At 36.0% G+C, this 20,573-nt stretch overlaps 2 protein-coding genes across 8 annotated transcripts; both read right to left on the bottom strand.

The window, feature by feature from the left end:
* Positions 1–6,988: 6,988 nt before the first annotated feature.
* On the bottom strand, positions 6,989–11,974 carry LOC147535478 (putative glucose-6-phosphate 1-epimerase). 2 transcript variants are annotated; one of them, XM_086645831.1, is made up of 9 exons: positions 11,632–11,974; positions 10,293–11,218; positions 9,955–10,029; positions 9,388–9,444; positions 9,088–9,251; positions 8,025–8,159; positions 7,828–7,930; positions 7,506–7,605; positions 6,989–7,376 (listed from the first exon to the last, which is right to left on the bottom strand). In XM_086645831.1, the coding sequence occupies exons 2-9, from the start codon at positions 10,401–10,403 to the stop codon at positions 7,177–7,179; spliced, it is 945 nt and encodes a 314-aa protein (XP_086501957.1). In that variant the 5' UTR covers positions 10,404–11,218; positions 11,632–11,974; the 3' UTR covers positions 6,989–7,176. The 2 variants fall into 2 exon arrangements, with proteins under 2 accessions (XP_086501957.1, XP_086501958.1); XM_086645832.1 differs by lacking the exon at positions 11,632–11,974 and having other exon boundaries at positions 10,293–11,395.
* Positions 11,975–13,773: 1,799 nt separating this feature from the next.
* LOC147535477 (G-box-binding factor 3-like) lies at positions 13,774–19,860 on the bottom strand. 6 transcript variants are annotated; one of them, XM_086645825.1, is made up of 14 exons: positions 19,516–19,860; positions 18,440–18,576; positions 17,828–17,872; positions 17,606–17,701; positions 17,385–17,465; positions 16,991–17,044; positions 16,688–16,830; positions 16,545–16,596; positions 16,377–16,425; positions 16,102–16,167; positions 15,968–16,017; positions 15,349–15,426; positions 15,119–15,244; positions 13,774–14,427 (listed from the first exon to the last, which is right to left on the bottom strand). In XM_086645825.1, exons 2-14 carry the CDS (start codon positions 18,497–18,499, stop codon positions 14,191–14,193), a joined length of 1,137 nt encoding a protein of 378 aa, XP_086501951.1. In that variant the 5' UTR covers positions 18,500–18,576; positions 19,516–19,860; the 3' UTR covers positions 13,774–14,190. The 6 variants fall into 6 exon arrangements, with proteins under 6 accessions (XP_086501951.1, XP_086501950.1, XP_086501949.1 ...); XM_086645824.1 differs by having other exon boundaries at positions 16,545–16,603; positions 16,689–16,830; positions 19,516–19,842; XM_086645823.1 differs by having other exon boundaries at positions 15,968–16,167; positions 19,516–19,846.
* Positions 19,861–20,573: the final 713 nt, after the last annotated feature.

The following is a 20,573-nucleotide window of genomic DNA, read 5'->3' as shown; positions in this document are numbered from 1 at the left end:
AGTTTTAGAAGGGCAGAAGATTTCCAGAAAGGTATGCTATCTTATTTTCATTTTTTTTTATGTTTACTATTGTTAGTTCAATTTAATATTCATTTTTAATTACTTTATACTTTTAGGTTTAATATTGTGTTCTGCTTAATTAGTTCATCTTTACTCTTTATATAAATATTGTGTTCTGCTTAATTAGTTCATTTCTCATTCTTAATAATACTCTGTTAGATAGTTATTATCTCCACTATTATTTAAAGTTTTAATTTTAAAATTAATTTTTGTTTTAATATTTCAAGTTTTTAAGTAAATGTAACATTTCATTTTAATTATTTAAATTTTTAATCTTAAAAGTTATATTTTTAAAGTTTCAATATCTAAAGTTTTAATCTTAAAATAATACAACTTTGATTTTAATATTTAAGTTTTTTAAGTAAATGTAACTTTCGTTTTATTTATTTAATATTTTAATCTTAAAAAATTTAATATTTACAGTTTTAACATTTATAGTTTTAATAATTAAATTTTTAATCTTAAAATAATATAACTTTCTTTTAATATTTAAAGTTTTTTTTAGTAAATGTAACTTAGATACTGTTGTGGATACTTCAAAATCAGAAATTAGATATTGTTTTTGTCAGAGTTTGGAAGAGTTCTATAACGAAACGTATCTACATATTTTCATTAATATACCTGTCCAAATCTATTTTAGTCTGCGGAACTATTGTCTTTTCATTTCTACGTTGCTTTGGCCTAGGAGTTTATCGTTTAATTCACCTATGTTGATATATCGCTTATAAATTCTCATCTCGGGTGCAAAAAGACACAACGATAAGCAGTTTCGCAGCCAAGATGACCACCTCAAGAAGGTGCTTAACAGGGGAAGTCATTTCGACAACAAGCATTTATTTTCAACAACCTGGTAAGAGTTTCGTCAATTGAACTGTTATTTTTTATGAAAACGGCATGATACTAATGTTTCTCATTAGTCATTTCACATGTTCTTTTGTACATGTCCTTTCTGATTTGGGTATTGTGGACTTCGATCTTCCACTTGGCCTTTGTATGGTTATTTCCCGTATGACAAATATGTATTCAGCTTTTTGAGTGTTTCCTGTTATTACCTGACAAGCCGTATGTGTGTGTGTGTGTCCATACCAATGATATACATGGGAATCTATTATATAAAACAGAAGGGAAAACGATGACTGGGACAAACATCCTTATTTAATAAAGGATATTGTCTAGAAGTCCTTCTCAAAATTTAAAATATAGTCCTTCGTAGAAATAAAGTTACCTATTTAAAAAACAATAATTGTTTCCTTCTTAGAAATTAAATAACTAATTTGAGAAAAAAAGAAACAAAATAAATTTCAAGGGTTAAAAAAAGAAATTAAAATCTCTCTCTCTCTTTCAATAAAATAATAACTAATTTAAGAGAAAATAAACAAAAATAATAATTAATATAAATCTCTCTCTCACAATAAAATATAACAATAAATTTCGTAACATTTGATGATACAAGTGTCCGTGCCCTAGGGCACGGGATATACCCTAGTATACTTAAAGGTACAATCGAGGATTTTCTTGATGATTCTTTTAAATTTAACAAATTGGACTAGAAAGATTTAGATCGGCCAATAAGACTATTATATTTTACAATTCCCATGGTCAGAACCTACCATTTGGTATACTAAATTGTTGCTTATTTGATTGTTTATAATAAAAACAAGCTTGATCCTTTTTGCAAGATCCAAATTTTCTTCAAGCTTTGTTCATTTGTTGTCTTCTCGCACGTTTATGGGAACTACACTCCAAGAAGGTGCAGATATCCAACCACGACCACCAGTTGTAACAGTCATGGTTCATGTTAATCATGGTAAAATTTCTCTATTAGATGTTTTTTTATCAAACATATGTTGCAACAAAGGAAGCTGGAGGCATCACCCTACATCTCGGTGCTTTCGTTGTTGAAATGCCGTCTGGAGCATCAATCACATTTCTTGACTCCCTAGGGCATGCTGCATTTAGTGCGACGAGGGCAAGAGGAGCTGCAGGTACAGATATTGTCGTGCTTGTAGTAGCAGCTGATGATGGCGTGATGCCCCAAACACTTGAAGCCATTGCCTATGCCAAAGCAGCTAACATTCCGATTGCGGTTGTGTGAAGTTATAGAACTTGAATTTTCTAATCAACCAAGAGCAAGATGAGAACGAGAAAGAGAAGCTAACCAAGAATAGAGATTAAGATACAATCAACTTTGCTTACTGATATTGGTTTACAATGTGGATATATATAGAATTACAAGAGTCCTAAATACTATACAGTTAGAAACCCTAATATAAATAATTGGGAAGAGGTGAAATACAATAATTAGAAGGAGTTGGAATACAATAATTAGAAGGAGGTGGAGACCGGTGGTCAGACCTTAAACATCCAAAAGCACGAAGATGAGACAAATTTGGTGGAGTACCAAGTAACTTTTCATATAGAGATAAGCCGTCTAAAATCGGAAGAGGAAATTTATTGATAAGACAAACGGCGGTGAAGACACATTCTCCCCAAAAAGAGAGAGGAAGGTGTGCTTGAAGATGAAGAGAACCGACCACTTCAAGAATGTGACGATGTTTCCTCTCAACAACACCGTTTTGTTGAGGAGTGTGGGTACAACTTCTTTGATGAAGGATCCTATTATCAGAAAAAAAAAATAGTGAATTTGGAGTTGAGAAACTCCGTACCATTGTCAGAAACAAAAATCTGAATGGAAGTCCTAAATTGTTTTTTAACATAGTTAAAAAAAATTGGAAACGAAAGAGAATACATCAGATTTGGTTGGCATCAGAAAAAGCCATGTACACCGACTAAAGACGACAACCAAAGTGAGAAAATAACGACTTCCAGAAGTAGAGAGGACTGGAAAAGGTCCCCATAAGTCAGCGTGAACTAATTCAAAAGGTTGAGAAGTAGCTGAAGTACTAATCGGAAAAAGCAAACGAGAAGCTTTAGAAAGCGGATAAATAGTACACGAAACTTTATTAATATTATTAATAAACGAAAAATCCATACAAGGTAAACAACTAACTAAATACTTAAAACGGGAAGGAGATGGGCGACCAAGATGCCAATGCCATATACTAAAAGAAGAAAATTATCAAACGGTAAAGAAGACGTCAAAATACGAGGCTCCGTGTGTAGAAAATGTAATCCATCGTATTGATCACCAAGTCCAGTCGTCGTTGTTTGGTCCTGAAAGACACAAGACATAGATTCAAAATTAACATCACAAGAAAGTGACTTTGTAATTTGAGAAACAGAAATCAAATTGAAGTGAAAAGAAGGGATATGAAGAACCGCTTCTAGAGTAAAATTTGATTTGAAAGTGACATAACCAATATGGTGAACCCGGGAACGTGAACCATCTGGTAGACGGACATAGAAGTTCGATGGAGCAGGAGTGTAAGAAGTAAACAAGGAAAGAAGAGAGCAAATATTCCTTGCGGCTCCCGAATCAATAATCCATGGTTTAGAGTATAGAGACATACCTGTCAAGTTGATGAAAGGATAAGTAGGATCGGTTGAGGGGGTGCCTGTAGATTTTTTGTCGTGGTTTTAGAGAAGAGAGACGAGGTAGCGATATTGTTCAACTGACATTGAAGTGGCTGCAGGCACCTCTGAGTTTGATTGGACAGTTGCAACCGAAGTTGACCTAGCTTTACGAACATGATTCGGGTAACCATGAAGTTGATAACAAGAGGCCCTAACGTGACCATGAAGACCACAATAATCACATAAGGGTCGTGGACATTTCGAGCGTGATTTATCACCTCGGTCTGGTCAGTTTGGACGATCTGGCCGGAACCGAGAAGATTGTTTAAATTGACCAATGGAAAGAATGACCAAATCCGAGACCATGGAAGTGCCAAGCATGATATTTTGTTGAACTTCTTATTGTTTGACAAGACTATGTATTTTAAGAAGAGAATGGAACGGATCCATGATTAAGATTTGACTACGAAAAACCAAAAAAAGGTCATGTAGTCTTTGCAAAAACTCCATTGTTCTTTCTTGATTCACACGATCAATAAGTGACTTGCCATGATTGCAAATATATGGTTCGGTAACCATTAATGATTGTAATTCATCTTGAAGTGATTTCAAAGTAGTAGAATAAGTAGATACATCAGACGACTCTTGCTTCAAGGAAGAAATTGCTCGTCTAAGTTGGAATATCTTAGGAGCATTAGTTTGATGAAAACGATCAAATAAGTTATGTCATGTATCTGCAACGTTATCATCGTAAAGAGTAGAAGAGTGAATACTAGGATCGACTGAATTAATAACCCAACTTGCAACTAAATCGTTGCAACGTTCTGAAGAGTGAATACATTGTGAGGACTAAGTTTTGGGAAAGAACCATCAACAAAACCTAGTTTATCTTTGGCTCGAAGAACTTTTTTCATACCTCGAAATCAAGGAAGAAGTGGGGTGATGAGAATTGTGGTGGGTGAATCAGAGTGATGAACATCAAAAGGTGCATTAAGTTGAGTACTAGTAGTAGCAACAAAGTTAACGTCCTCGGTAATAGACATTGTTTCTCAAAATAAAATAAAATTGGCTCTTATACCATGTGAAGTTGTAGAAATTCAATGTTCTAATCAACCAATAGCAAGATGAGAACGAGAAAGAGAAACTAACCAAGAAGAGAGATTATGATACAATCAACTTTGCTTATTGATATTGGTTTACAATGTGGGTATATATAGAAATACATGAGTCCTAAATATAATACGATTAGATACCCTAATATAAATAATTAGAAGGAGGTGGAATACAATAATTAGAAGAAGGTAGAGAGCGGTGGCCGGACCCTAACGGGTCGGGTCTAATACCTCTAATAGCTAGGTTGCTATCAACAAATGTGATAAACCAGCTGCAGATGCTGAAAGGGTAAAGATCCAGCTTGGTTCTGAGGGTTTGCCCTTAGTAGAGATGGGTGGGGATGCTCTAAGTAGTTGAGGTCTCGGCAGTTACTAAGATTGGTTTGGATTAATTGGAAGAAGCTCTTCTTCTTCTTCAGGCGGAGCCGATGGATCTGAAAGCTCGTATCGATGGGCCTGCTCAAGCTTATGTGGTAGAGGCAAGACTTGACCGAGGTTGAGGTCCTTTGGCCACTGCAATAGTGAAAGGGGGGACATTGCTCTCCGGTCAACATGTGGTTGTTGGTGCTGAATGGGGCAGAATAAAGGGGGGCTATTAGGAATATGGTGTGGAAGGCGATGGATATGGCCCGACCAGCTATGCCTATTGAGATACAAAGAAGGACAGGCTTCAGAGGATTGATAGAAGGGAGGATTGGAACCTAAAAAGCCTAAAGTGGTTGAGTTGCCGATTATAGTGAAAGATGATGTGCACGGATGATGTGCACGGAACAGTGCAAGCTGTCAGATCCTTTGAAGAGTCTAAGCACTCCTCAGGTACTCTCGATATTTGACGCAGCGGAAAACTGATAAAAAGCCTTAGAACTCCGTCTAAAGACTATTGAACCGAAATTGATAACAAGAATACTAAAATACTGAATTTTATTGATTGAATGAATGACTGAAACAACTTCTAAGCCCTCATTATATAGGCTTAGGGTTTCCTAATCTTGGTCAAACTCCAATAGAAACTCCTAAAAAATTAAAATACTAGAATAGTAGAAATCCTAAACTGAAAATAATTACCAAAAATAGAAAAAAACTAGTAAAAGTCCGTTTTGAAGCCCTAAACGATGGAATTTGCCCCTCAAAGTGGGCCCGGAACGCTATTTCGCACAATCCCTCAAAATTTCGTCCAATTCCGACACCCGTAGCTTCGATTTTGGCCGTTTTAGTCTGTCACCCTTGTATTTGGCCGCTTCGATCTCATCCATGTATTTCTCAGCCAATTCCTCTACATCAATATTCTTTTCTTTTACATTACTTTTCTCTTCTACTTTTTGGCCTGGGGAAGTTCTTTGTGTGAGAATTGTTTTTCGCCTCGTCCACGATAGATCGTGGAAGGAATTATGCGATTGTATTTTTGTTAAGTTCATTGACAAAATATGCAATTTTCTTAAGTTGCATATTTTTTATATACAAAAAAAATCCCAAACCACTATTTTTCCGAATTGAGAACTTTTTAAGTTGGTTAAGTTAAATCTTCTATCTCATGATTTATTGCCAGGTTTTCTTAAATTTGGTGTCGGCCCTATTCCTCAGTCGGACGTGGATTTAGCTCAAGTTTGTAGTGCATGCATAGTTGGGTTCAGTATACCAAAATCACCAGGTTTCCTTACCGTCGCAGCTACTCGAGCCAATATAAGGTCACCCTATTACTACTTACATTCTTATATCATTAAATACTTCTTATTCCCTTCCAAAGATCGTTAAACGTTTGTTGGTACGAGTACCTGTTTCAAGCCACTAAACTGCATTAAGAAAACCCTGTTGTCGAAATTACTGGTGTTGGGGAAGTAACGTATTTTTTGCTTTTCTTTCTCAAATATTGTTTGAAAATGCTGCACTATGGGTAATTAATCCTTGATTATATTGTTCTTATTAGCGAAATGTTTATATTGTTCTTTATTAGCGAAATGTTTCTTTGTAAACACAATTTCGTTCAACTTTAAATCGGATGTAGTATTATTATCCTCGCACATACTGTTATCATCTGCTTTATATAGTAGGATCATTTCAACATCTATTCAGTTTATTATTTTCGACTCTAGTTTAGGATTTTTGTTTGTGCATACTTTGTTACACATTTTGACCTTAGGGGAGATGAAAAAACTATCCCCTAGGTCATGTTGGCGCCCTTGAAGAATGTGATTCCATATCGGAATGTGGTTCATTCCCCTATAGTAAACACCGCTTTGGAATAGGACTTCTTATAATCATATTCTATTCCCATGGTCCAAACATGGCCTAAATGTACCCGAGATACGAGAGAAGGTAAACTACAAAAGAAACAACCCAAACAATTTTGATTGTGAGAAGGGCTGAACTCCATTCATTGAAACTTTAGATATATTTCCACCACTTCTACAATATAAACTCATTATTTTTAAGCATCCCCAAGACTAGGACTAGACAGACAACAAAGACCACAACAACAACCTTAGCTATCTTATTATACCAGTAAACTTCATCGCCGATCCACAGAGTCAAATCAAACCGGACGAGAGTCTAATTCACTGCAGTAACTAGACGGTACAACAGAGAGCACCAACTGACCTTTCCACTCCTGACCCGTCTTCAGAGTTATCGGTTTCTCAATCACGGAAGCATCAACACAAAGCATATGTTTGTATTCTTCATCACCCAAATCTATCATAGATTTCGATTTTTTATCCCATGGATTCCATACCACTGAGATCAAAACACCATGAGCACAGTTCAGTACAAAATAATTTTCATGTTTAATCAATTCTTCTTGTTAAATTGGGGGGATGCTTGGGCAAAACCTGTTTAAAGAAACAATAGAAAATGAAATCTTACCAACATCGGGAAGTCCTTCTTTCCGGATAACAAATGTTCGCTTCTTTTCATGATCGAGAACTGCAATTATGTTGGGAGAACTAAGATAAACTCGATCCACCTGTATATTATGAATACATTGAGAAATCTTCTAAGATCATCTATAATATATTTACCTACGTCATTGACTTCGGGATTTGGACTCGGGAAAGCCTGAAAACCAGCCGAGTTACTCGGGACAAAAAACTCGGCTAAATGTACCCAAACGACATGTGAGTTACTCTTAAGATCAGCTACGCAGGTATATAGCTACAACTTATCTTGGTCGAAAAACATTATTTACCTCATTTTCGAATGTAATGGCATCTCCTTGTTCTGTAAAACGCTCTTTACGGCAAAGGTTATCAAGATAATCGAGTGTTTCCAGCCCTTCTATTCTCACTTCACTATGAATATAAACCATTCATTCTCATACAGAGTTATTACACACTCCATTACAAAAAGAAAGTGAAGCATTAACAGAGCAATGGACATTCATACCTGATATCAGAAACAGAGAGATATGTGTGATACGCAAATGAGAAAGTAAATGGCTTAGCACTGATGTTTCTAACACGGGAAATCATAGTGAGGTCCCCGGTGGTAGCGAGAGATACCCTAAGTCGTAACTCAAAACTGAAATAGAATACATTTTCTGTTAATAAAACACATTGTCTTATAATAACATCGATTAACAACTAACAAGAAAAACAGGTAAAAATTCAAGGGCAAAACGTGAACTCTAGAGTCCACAGAAACATGGAGAAACCAATACCTAGAAGATTTATGCGGCAAGTTAAACCAAAAACTCGAGGTTGTATTATCTTAATATTTAACATATGAAAACGATCAAGAATGAACTTTATTTAAAGCAAGAGAACAAATTTTTTTTTCCTTCCATTCTGTTTCCGTTTCCAAATCGTACTGGTAAACTGAAAATGACAAAACAAAGCATATTAATGTAGATGGAGAACTTAAGTGTCACTATAGTACTCCAGTCAAAATCACTACGACTAATCTCTATCGCCCAAAAGAACTGATCATTATGACCTCAGATTAGACATCTTAAAAAGAACACAAGATTCTATGTAACAGAGCTATCAATATCAGTGGTCCTTACCTTCTTGCAAGTTGGCATTGTAATACTAGATTGTTTACTTCATTACTACCTAACTGTTGGAGGACCTTATTTTTCCACATGTTAACAGATAGTCACAGTACATAAACTTGTACAAGTATTTTCGGAACAACTTTTAGTGAATAACGATGAATTCCCAAGATAAGAAGAGGCTGGTGAAGTCTTCTTTGGTTGGCCAGTAACATGTGTTTCTCTCTTGTTGTGGAGAGCAGGGTTCAACTCTTGGTCGTTGAGGTTTACAGTCCTTTGTGTTCGATACTTCTATTGAAATTAAGTTCACAGGATCAACGACAAAATTCTGGATTTCACCCTAGGACTTCTTTTCTTCTCTTGTTTGATTGTTTCCCGACCCTTGTTTGGGTAAGAGAAGTTCACAATAAAAACTCTATTAATAACCAAGAGAATCTACAATAATTAAGCTCGTACCTATGTGGCCAGCCCTTCAAATCTTCTTCAGATGGTTTGAGAAGCAAGTCGACAAAAGCTTTGCCATTGGAGTCACTAGCAGGAAGTGGTGGAGGGTTATCATCTATTGTCCAAATTCTGTTCCTTGCAAAACCATTTTTCTCCAGAGATCCACAACTCCCGAACTTCCAAAAAGAAATTGAAATATCAACCATCAACAAAAGTCTCAGAATCAAACTACAATCGGAAAAAAAAAAATAAGAGGCATTGCCTTATTTTAAGGTATTATAATTTAAACAACGTAAGAATCATCGGCAATACCTGCGGGAAGCAAATAGGAATGCCTCCTTGCATTGCTTTTGGTGGCTTAAAGATGGCCTATAATCAATGAAATGAAAAGAAATATTCAATCTCATTAGTCTTGCAGATTTCTTTTAAAAGCCTTAACATCAGATTATACTAGTCAAAAATCTAATCGAATTGATTGTTTTGGGGATACAAGTTTTAAAAGCGTTAGTTATTCTGTCGATCCTTCTTTAAAGCCTCTTGAGGATAATCACAAAACAAAAGCTACAAAAAGGAAATTATGTAGTAAAAACTGGAAATTTTACACAAACAGGAAAATCCTACAGCAAGCCTATTTTGGGGAATTATACAATTCATACTTAGACGGGGGTTCGCTTACAAAAATAAGCTTCCGCTTCAGTCGGAACTGAATTAATGTGCAAGATTTGTATACCCGATTGAATCATTTATTACAAGACAAGGTTTATTATATGACAAAAATGAAAATCTCCTTAGGAGTTTAGCACTGCTGCACAGGTAACCAACAATCCGCTAAAGGACCGAAAATTTGAAGGGAGAATTACAAAAGTTGAAAACCTTCACCTTACTACTTGTGAATAGGAGTTCTTCCCCACGGTCATTTCTCCACGAAGTGACCTGTGCCCCATGCAAGCTAACCTGGTGAATTATGGAGAATCATCAAGTGAAACCAAAAAACCATAAATTTCAACCAAAAAATCAATATACTAAGAAAAAAAACTAGAAAGCAACGATTCAGACACTTAAAGAAAGTACGACAATTGCATGAAAACCAAGTTGAATCAGCAAAATCTAAAATAATATGGGTAAAACTGTTCTAGTATAAATAAACTATATAACAACAGTCAATGGTAACAAATTTCAAACATCAATTGATGAATGAAGAAGGAGAATGATCTAACCCGAGCGAAAGCACCTCGAGGAGATCGAAGAACGACTTGGTCAATCCCGTTCCAGTCTTTTGTTACCTCAAGTGCTGCTTTTTGATCGGAAACCGCGGCTGGATGCCCCATCTTTGTTCTCAGAAAAGGAAAATGAGCACGCACAAAAGGAAGAGTTTGGGACTTGAAATTTATCCGTTTACTCCGTTCTTATACCCAAAACCGACTTGAAAACTAGAACTTGAAGACAAATTATGGTAAAGAGAATCTATTCATCATCTACAGAGACGGTTACAAATGAGAAACAGATACTAAGTGAAATACCCAAATGTACTTTCTTCAACCACCACCAAATTACTCTCGTGAATGGAAGCCAAAATTCAACTACTACTACTACTACTACTCAGTCTAATCTTCTTACTTGAACACGAAAAAGGACAAAACCCTTAATGCCCAAAAACACAAGGACAGATGTAAGAACTCAAATGTGAAGAAATACCAAGAAAAGCAGACTACGTATTAGTATTTTCTAAGTTATCCCCCCCAAATTGACAAAATACAAAATTCACTCAGATCTATCACATTTGAATCAAATTAAACTATGAAACTAGCCTTAATGTCGTCCACTATAGAATTCCTAAACCCCACAATTTCTTTTCTAAAACACAAATATGGAACCCCAAATCTATGACAAGTATACTCTAAAAAACGAACTTTTCAAACAAAACCCACTTTTCCTAAAGATCCGAACTTGCAAAACCCAAAATGATAAACAGAAAACCTTCAGAACCAGTCCAAACTAGAATGAAGAGCATCCCAGATATTCAAACACCATTTTCCACCTAAACCCATTTCAATTTGGAGACTAAGAGAGGCAGAGCAAAATTTGATACCCAGTATTTGCATGGCTATTGGCGAAGATTATAGAGAGAGATTCAGCTTACCCACTACACAAAAACAGATGATGAAACAATACAAGTTAGAGAGAGAAGAGGGGAGGTTCAGTTTTAGAGAGAGAAAGAGAGAGAGAGGGTTAAAAAGGTTGTTGAGAAGAAACAAAATGTAAACCAGCAGAAGAGAGATCAAGGAGGAGAAGAAGGAGATGGAAATACGTTTAAGTAGTAGTAATAAATTAAGCATGTACGTTTTTATACTAGTAGTTTTAGTTAGTAGTACTTAACAAAATTCAAAAAGAAAACGGATTCAATACTACTATCTTAGTGGAGTATAAGATTATAAAACTCTTTCTTTCTTTGTTTGCTGATATAATTAATATTATTAAATTCATGTGTTTTCAAGAGTTTAGGAAGATCTATAAGAAAGAAATTGACTAGTTAAATAAATGGTTAATTTTGCTTACCAACCAACGTTTTCAAAACTTGAACTTTTGAAAACACCCCACCAGATGAGAAGTGTGTTTAGAGAGAGAAAATGAGAAAGAAAGAGAAATGAGGTTTTTCAGATGGAAAGGTGGGAAATGGGGGGTTTTGGATGCATCTGTTGATGAAGCCGGCTCTCTCTCTCTCTCACTCAATTTTCTCTCTCTCTCTCTAGAAATTTTTTTTTTTTTTTTTTTTTGTTGAACTTTAGAATTTCTTCTTCTTGAGTAATAAAATTCTCTAAGACGACAAGAAAGATGGAGTGAGTCTACTCAAATTCCTAGGGTCATGTCCTAAACTCCTCACTCACCCCTCTACTGCTATACATTTATTTATTTATTTATTTTAGAAAGCGACTACGAAAGTCATTAGTATGTATGTCCTTTGATGTAATAATATATACCTCCTATATAGTCCTACTTGTCTAATTAACTAAGATATAGAAATTGAAATCCGACCTAAATATCATGTTTCAAGAATTATGGGAACTCTTAATGTTTTTCATTTGACTTAGGTTAGTTGTTCTTTTTAAGGAATAGAGAAGTTTTTCGTTAAAATAAAATTCACCTTTTGTTTATTGTTCAACAAGTCCTTCGGAATGAAATAATTGTTCGCTCACTTGATTGTACATTCACTCCTACAATCTGAAGATAATCTGGAGATCACAAGATCGAAACTCGATGGAAATAGAAATCCTTCGTTTAATGATTGAAACTCAGACCAATACCGGAACTAAACCTTCCCTTATTTACTAGTATTATCTTATTTAATGAAAGTATTACACTCTCCACCAAAAAAAATCTTTATTTACTAGTATTATCTTTCCTTTCATTTTGAAACCACAATGACTTCTTTCTCCCCATTCTAAAGTATGAGTACTATTTTTGTGTACTTGCTTTAGGTTTTTTTCCTGTAAAGGAATCAAAAGAGCAACTCAAGAACATGTGTTAGATCCACAAATTATGTATGAAGTTAAAAGCAAAAATCACATAAATAATTTCCATTTCCTCCATTGCTTGACATTCAACCAAAAGCAATGGTGTTCTTTTGAGGGGGAATTTCGTAACCTTTCAAAACAAAAATAACAAATGTTTGAGTTCAGAATCAACATCAGTCTAACATTTGCGTCCTCTTGAAATAACAATGAAAAAAAAACAAGAACAAAAACAAAAAGTGTGCTAGCTCAACACATTGGGTCAGACTACCGACGACAAATAGTGCTTGAAATCCGCACATTAGATCGGGCTAGCAACCGTCCGTAGACAAACCTATAGGACTTGCAAATCTCCCAAGTGAGATGGATAAAGAGAATGTGGGGGCAAACAAGTCATGGGTGACAATGGGTTAAGTAGGTTTACAGTATCTTCAAAAGCACCCTTAGAGGTTGTGTCAGGATTAGGTAAAGGAGGAAATGGCCTTGAGGAAAATCCACCACCATCTCCACCTCCACCACTTATGTATATTGCATGAAACGGGTGAAACATGTGAACATGAAGCCCTACAGATGCCCACATTAGCTTTTCTCACACAGTTCATCTAAAATGCCCATTTATTCCCATTCTGAAATGTCAAAAGGAATCCTATGAAGAAATGGGTTGCAATCTTCATACACCAACCAAATAGTCCGACTAAAAGAAAATGCGTCTTAATGAGGCATTAGTTCAATCTCGTTCACTAAGTAAGCGTTAATTCAATCTCGTCTTGCTAATTAAGCATCTAAAATTCAATCACTTCCTCTCAATTGTAAGCATCAACTTTTATTTAATTAATGTGTACTTTGATCATCCATGAGGTAGTCCCACATCGCTCACGAGTGTCTAGAACCTCAACTATAATTACATGCAAAATAATAAGAGGCGAGACTTTCTTGGGGGAGCACGTAGAGCCTTCGCTGAGAACAAAACTCCACAATTATGTGAGTGCGAAATACGGGGAGGCAATATTGTTAACTGTTATGCCTAATGATAAGTCAATCTATGGTTTTGGCATCCTCCACTTCAAAGTCAACAAAATAGAGTCAACCAAAAAGACCACCAAAGCTAGTAAATTAAATACGTCAAAACCTCATTGTACTCTAATTTGAAAACCAAATTCTAAATCAAAACATTGAAGGAGAGAGAGCATAAGAAACACACATGAATTAAAATTCTCTTCTCAATGTACAATAGTTACCCTTAATTCTCTATTAGAAGTCTTATAATAATAGATCACAAATTTATAATTTCCATGAGATTTTAATAATTATAATGGTAATCATAAAAATCAAACTATTGGTTTTTCGAAGTGCCAACCTTTAGAGATCAGAGGTGTTGCCTGCACCATTTGTCTGTCCACGAACCTTATACCTGTCGGAAGACTAAAAAACCAAGCCTGTCTTGTATTCTTCCTATTTAAACCTATCTAGGTTACTTGAGGTTAAGAGAGTAGTAATTCTGAGCTGGTAATTATTTAGCCAAAATCACAAATCATAGTAGGAGGAAAGGGGAAAGAAAAATAAACCCAAAGCCTCTTTTTGGTGAAACATCCAGTTTCTCGATCTATCAGCGTGCAGCAACAGTGTCGGTTCGAGGACTAGATTCCAGAAGCTGATGAAGTTTGGTGCCAGAATTTGAGTTTTCTTGAATATCACCTTCTTGTTGTGTTGTTCCAGTAACTGAACCTGAGTTGTTTACTCTGCATAAGAAGTTCTCTGTACTGATTGGTTGAGTCTCCTCCATTTCCATCTCATCAGAAATCGTTTCTCCCGAACGACCAAGTTGCCCATTTTTCAGTTTCTCCTGTAAGATTAACCACTTGAGCTGAATTTGGAAGATACAAGCAAGGCAAATCCATAACACTGAAGAAGTACTACTATCTGCATTTTGTTAGGTCATATCCTGGAAGCAACACTATCTAGATTCTAGAGCTCCAACAGAATGGATTTACAGCACACGACAATTTTTTTTTTAATTAATCTTTTGAGAGAATTGTTCCGCATGCATAAACGGAAACCTCATGCCCAAACGGAATAATATCCAGGGCCTCTTCAATATGGTACCAGATATAGACCCATACGTGATAGGCCTAATTGTTGTCACTCAACAAAAAGAGACGTGCTATACTCAAAGAAAGCCAAACCTGAGAAGATTTAAGAAAAGACCTACACAGACAAAGAGATGTCTCATGGCCAACTAAGTAGTATCTAGGGCCTCGCTGTACTCACTGCCAATGCTTTGAGTTGGATGACCACAACCTTACAGTATGATTTTGTTTGTGCACTTAACAATGTCCGGAGAGTAAATCACAAATCCTATTTGTAGGGATTAAGTTGTCAATTTAGGATGGTGGTCTTCATTTATCATGGGAATGAGTTCATTCAAAACCCAGGAACCCAACTCCTAGATCCACGTTGAGCCAAATACAGGGTTGTATATATTAATACTTGGATAGGATTTCCAAAAGAAAGGTGCAGTTAAAGGAAAAGAATACCATTAATGCAGCATTTTCAAGCCTCAGCTTCTCCGACTTCTCCATTAATCGACTTATTTCAGATCTAAGAGACAGATTCTCTACATTCAGGGATTCAACTTTTACGGAAAGTTCCTCAGTCTCTGCCTGGAGAAAGAAAATTTTGGTAAGAACCCATCTGAATTTTTCTTACAGAAAGGCGACATTGTGCATATAAATATAAATACAAAAGCACATGAAAGTTGTAGCACCTGCTTCCTCAACCTTGACCTTCTAGCAGATTCTCTGTTTGACTGTTTCCTCCTTTCACGTTTCAGCTCCCGCTCACTCTGAGGAAATACAAGCAGATAAAACAAAGAAATACTCTCTATGTTCACATAAACTGAGTTTAGTTTTCCTCCATGAAGGCAGCCTAATTTAGGTTTAATATCCATATTTGTACTTTTACTCTAACATGGTCTCAGATGGAATCACAACTTTGAACAAGCCAAAACAACACATAACACTATGAGTAGATGAATGCCCATCCGTCAAAGTATTTACAGCCATGACCAAAGAAGGCCATTTTATTTTCTTTTTCTTATCTGGAAAGGTGAGAAAAATTGTGTCCCAGTTTTTAAGTGGGTAAACACAAGTTACAGTTGGTCAATTTGGCACAAGGAAGCTCCATTAGTGAGTAAATACTACCTTTACCTTTCAGCAAGGTCAATGAGCTTCCACGTATCCTGTTTGCTGAACTAAATTGAAACCTATGGCTTTCTACCTAGGACTGATAACTACAGCCGAGAAAGTGAATAAACTTCAAAAATAACTTGTGACGTAAAGAAGCATTTTAACTAAACAGGAAGAAGAAAAGATTTTTGACAGTACCTTTATCCAGAGTTCAGTAGATAACCCATCCCGAACTGGCCCCTCTGGACCTGATGCAGGAGGAAAAGTAGCAGTTATGGTATTTGTTTTTACTGCAACACCAGTAGAAGCCACAGTAACACCCAAAGCCTTACTCGGTGCTGTAATTGCTTCTCCACTGGGTTTAGAACTGGCATGTGTGTTAACTTTGTCATCTTCCCCTGTTCAGTTAAAGATGTGGGAGTGACAGTCAAGATCGAAATGAAGGAGTTGTAAGTTTTATTGACTATGGGTGGAGATGTAGGAAGGACAATTCATTTATAGACATCTGTGATAACCAGAATATGGTGTGCCTAATTATCGTATAAAAACTCAAAAGGAAGACTAATTGAAAATGTTAAAGCAGATATTGCATTCACCCATGGTTTACCTGTGGATACCATGTCGTCACAGCTTCTTTTCCTCGGCGTTTTCTCTTTCTGCAAAATATTAAAACATAATTACGGAGTTACTTTCCGTTGTCGCTGGAAACTTCATCTAAAACTTCAAACAATGAGATTGATAATTAAAATGTCAAACGGGTAAGGAGAACTCTTACTCCAGTATTGCCATCACTTCCATCACTAGAACCATCAGTCCTGTAGTCTCCACTGCTCCCATGGTAAAAAGTGGATGAGTTAAGCAATCAAAAATGTAGCCATTATTAATCTTTGAATATTTAGTTAAAGATTTACGTAAAACCTGTGTGATCCTTCAGCACTTCGAGCATCACCGTTGCTTGGTGACACCACTAGCCCATCAAACCCTTTTAGCTTCTTCATTAAGCCTTGATCTTTATTACTTGACGACTTCGCGGGTGTTGCCATAATCAAAGGAGTTGCAACCTGCGATATAACAATTCCAAATAAGAGCTTACTTAATTGAAGCGCACGAGGTAGAAAAGACAGCTTCTCTTCTATCCATCAAACCCGAAGGAAATATCTTGGGTTTGTTTAACAATATTATCATACAGTTGTTTGAAGAAACTAACAGACAATTCAGTACCACGGCTTCACCCACAACCGGCGATGTTGGTACTGTAGGCCCCGAATGTGATCCCTGCATACAACAATATATGGAAATCTTAGAACATTGATATCTGAGTTAGGTGTTGCTTGGATGTTAAATGAACTTGTTGGGTCTAATCATCGGTCCTTATACGCGGCGGCTGACAACATCAAAATTTTAGTTGAACCTATCTGATCAAACGCCTATTCAGCTTTCAGAGGGCAACAAGACCACTGTGAAGGAGGCACAACACACAGCCATAACCATTTATTTCTTTACGGTGGTAGGCTGAGGAAAACCAGGAAACTTGAGGTTTTTGAATGTAAGTACGACCTTTTCTTTATTCAAGCTGAATGGAAATGATAAGTGCAGTATTATAGGACAGACTTACAGGCTGAACAGAAGGATGGGCATAAACTCCACCAGTTGCATAGATCGCTGCATAAGGTGCTCCATAAGGTGGCATCATGTGCTGAAATAATTTATACGATATTTAGTTGAGAATCGTCCAGACAAATAGCTCAAAACATTGACTGGAACTTTCACATAGAACAGCTAAACATGGATGAAAAGACGAACTTAACAGCAAACAAGTCCCTCCATGTTACAGACCTGGGGAGTGCCCCACATAAATGGGTGAGGAGGATGCCCAGATGCACCTGCCGAGTTGAAGTAAGGAGGAGGTAGAGCCATTCCTGGATAAAATGCCTGAACATGTAATTTTATAATAAGCTATAGTTATTATTGGTTCACGAAAATGAAGTAATGAAAAACCTAAATGGGTGGAAAATCCGTGGAAATGATAGTTCACTAACAAAATGACAAGAGAATAACCTGCATAGCCGCCCAATTAGGAATGGCAGGTATGCTGGATTGCTCCTGCAGTGGAAAACAAAAAACTATTCAAATACTACGGTTCACCAGCGAACCAAAAATAAGCTTGCTCGTGCCAAAAGAAAAAGGAGTGGAGAGGTACACCAACACATAAGACTGTTTCTAGTGCAAAGTGGGGCAACATAAGGATCATATGAACAACAATTGTTATCTTGAGCTGTCCATACAGGCATTCCATCACAAATAATATGTTCATCACCACATCTCCAGTTTCAAACTGATTCTATAAACAGTTACGCATATTGACCTTTCACATGGTTAGTGTTTTGGCACAGACCCACTTTTTGTGAGGAAGTAGTAAGTGCACAGTAGAACTTAAAATGGAACTACATCAAGATTCTACTGAGAAAAAAAAAATAAGAGTTTACAGAACTGTTGATATTGTAAATCCCTTGCAAAAACCGAATTTCACACCATAAGAATCTCAATGGAAGCCGACGCATAAGTAAAATATGGTGTACTTGATTATATCCACGTAATCTCTCAAATGGTCTTTAGATGAGATCAAATGAATCCGTTGATAAATGTATGCTTAGTGATTTCTTAGCTTACATGTGAAGGTGAAGTGGGATTCTCAGATTTCGATAGTGTCTCTGGTTCACTGTTACCCATGCTGAAGTTGGCAACTGATTACAAGAGTTGTTCTGGAACAAACGATCAAGTTTTGTTCTTGTATCAAATTTTTTAAGCTGCATTGAGATCATATCAAGATTTTATAAGAAAGTAAAGTCGGATGATTACAAAAACCTGCCGATTATTATTGACTGCGGTGACAAATCGAGGAAAATACAAGATGATAGGGTCGGAGCTATGAATTCAATAATTAGCATATGAACAAAATTATATTTATCAGACCCAAGAACTAGAAAAACTCAAATTGGTCTTAAACTAAGTGGAGCTTAAAATGTTTAAATGAAAACCAACAAAAAATCCCATTATCACTTTAAAGTCATTAACAATTTGTAAGCCTGACAAACTTTTCAAGAACTAGTAATCCAAGTTATTCAAGATCAGTAACTTTTTTTTGGCAATAGAAAGCAACTTGACAGGATTAAAGGCTTTAAAAGTACACCTGAAATTGGCCTTTGCTCTAAACCATAGATTTATAGGGGATCTTAGAATAAATGGTATTCATAAGTAGGCAATTAAGAAGAAACTCAATTCTAAGGGAGAATCCCAAAATGACTTTTAGATAAAAGTAAAGGGTATTACTGTCTTCTCACTTGAAAAAATAAGTAACAAATAAGCCATTGACCCAAACCAGCAAACTAGAAAATGAGACACACCCTAGGATTAATTAGCAGAATAGACGAAAATACCCTTGTACTTTACTCAAAAATGTTCTCCTAGGTTCGTCTTTGGAACAAAATCTTCCCCAAATTTTCTTCAAAATTTTACGACCTGAAACCTAATAACGAAAACTTTTTTGGTTTTCCATTTTTTGATTCTTCAAAATTTTAAATGCCAAGTTAACAGGTAAAAAATCACAACTAAAGTAAAACAACAAAATTAGTATTAGGAACGTAATGATCAAATTAGAGATATAAACTCATAATTAGTATGAACAAACTGCCTGCCTTAGAAAGAAGATTTAAACACGAACTCATAATTAAGATTGAAACTATTACCTCTTAAGTTCCCGAAACGATCTTCTTCTTGAACTAGAGAGAGAGAGAGAGAGAAATAAAACCTTAAAAAATGCAGAAGAAAACTTCAGCGATTTCACTTCGTTTATATCCAAAATCTTCTTAAAAATAGACTCAAATTATCTTTGACATTTCTCTCTCTTCTCCAAATGAAAACGATTTAGAGAGAGAAATTGAGGAGTTTTCCTTATAACCTTTTCTATTTGCTCTTCTCTCTCTCTCTATTCTGTTTCACAGAGAAGAATTCTTTTTTTTTTTTTAGAGAGAGAGAGAGATGAAGAAGAAGAATGCCAAGGCAACAGACACGTCATTCGAACGCGTGTCCGTATATCTGTGTGTATACAGCAGAATCTACGTACGGAGCCAATCGAGCAGAAGCTACCTTCTTCCCCCCGGGTTGCGCGAGAAATCATATCTGATTAAGAGCCCGCAGAGATTCCCCGCCACAGGATCTGCTCTGAGATCCGCATAAACTACAAAGGGAAATAAAAGGATTATAATTAGGTAGGTGTCATCGACCCGTCTTTGGTGCAATGGTTGGACCTGCTTAAGTCCACAAAGTTGTGGGATCGAGTCTTGGTGGAAGATCATTGTTATCAAGATTTATTTCATGTAAATTAGGTGGTTATCGTGTTCATCACATCTTCATAATGTATCAAAAGCGTCGGCCAAATGTCAAAAACAATTCAAGTTTAAGGTCCAAAATCAAAAATAAATAAGAAACATGTCCAAGAAGCCGAGATTTAATCGTTTACAGTGGTCAAGAGATCATCAACAAAAGTTATCCTTTCAGATGCGATAACATTGTCATATGCAGTCAATATATGTTTCATTTGTATACCACATATTATCTATTTTACACTGTCCACAATCCAACTGTTTGCTAATAGAAATGTAATCAACATTTTTTACTTTTTGTTTGCCGAAACCTTACGCTTGTGCATAAAAGGCGTTGAACATATCTCAAATGTCATTGTATATGATAAAAATAGCGTCGTAAATGGTATCTTTTAAAAAAAATTGATGTTCTGCTCTGACCT

Source organism: Eschscholzia californica, unplaced genomic scaffold (genome assembly GCF_041429995.1).
Source record: "Eschscholzia californica isolate CP2 unplaced genomic scaffold, dmEscCali1.0.p SCAF_6, whole genome shotgun sequence".
Lineage (NCBI taxonomy): Eukaryota > Viridiplantae > Streptophyta > Magnoliopsida > Ranunculales > Papaveraceae > Eschscholzia > Eschscholzia californica.
Note: the sequence above shows the minus strand (reverse complement) of the source record. Positions and strands in the feature narration are given on the sequence as shown.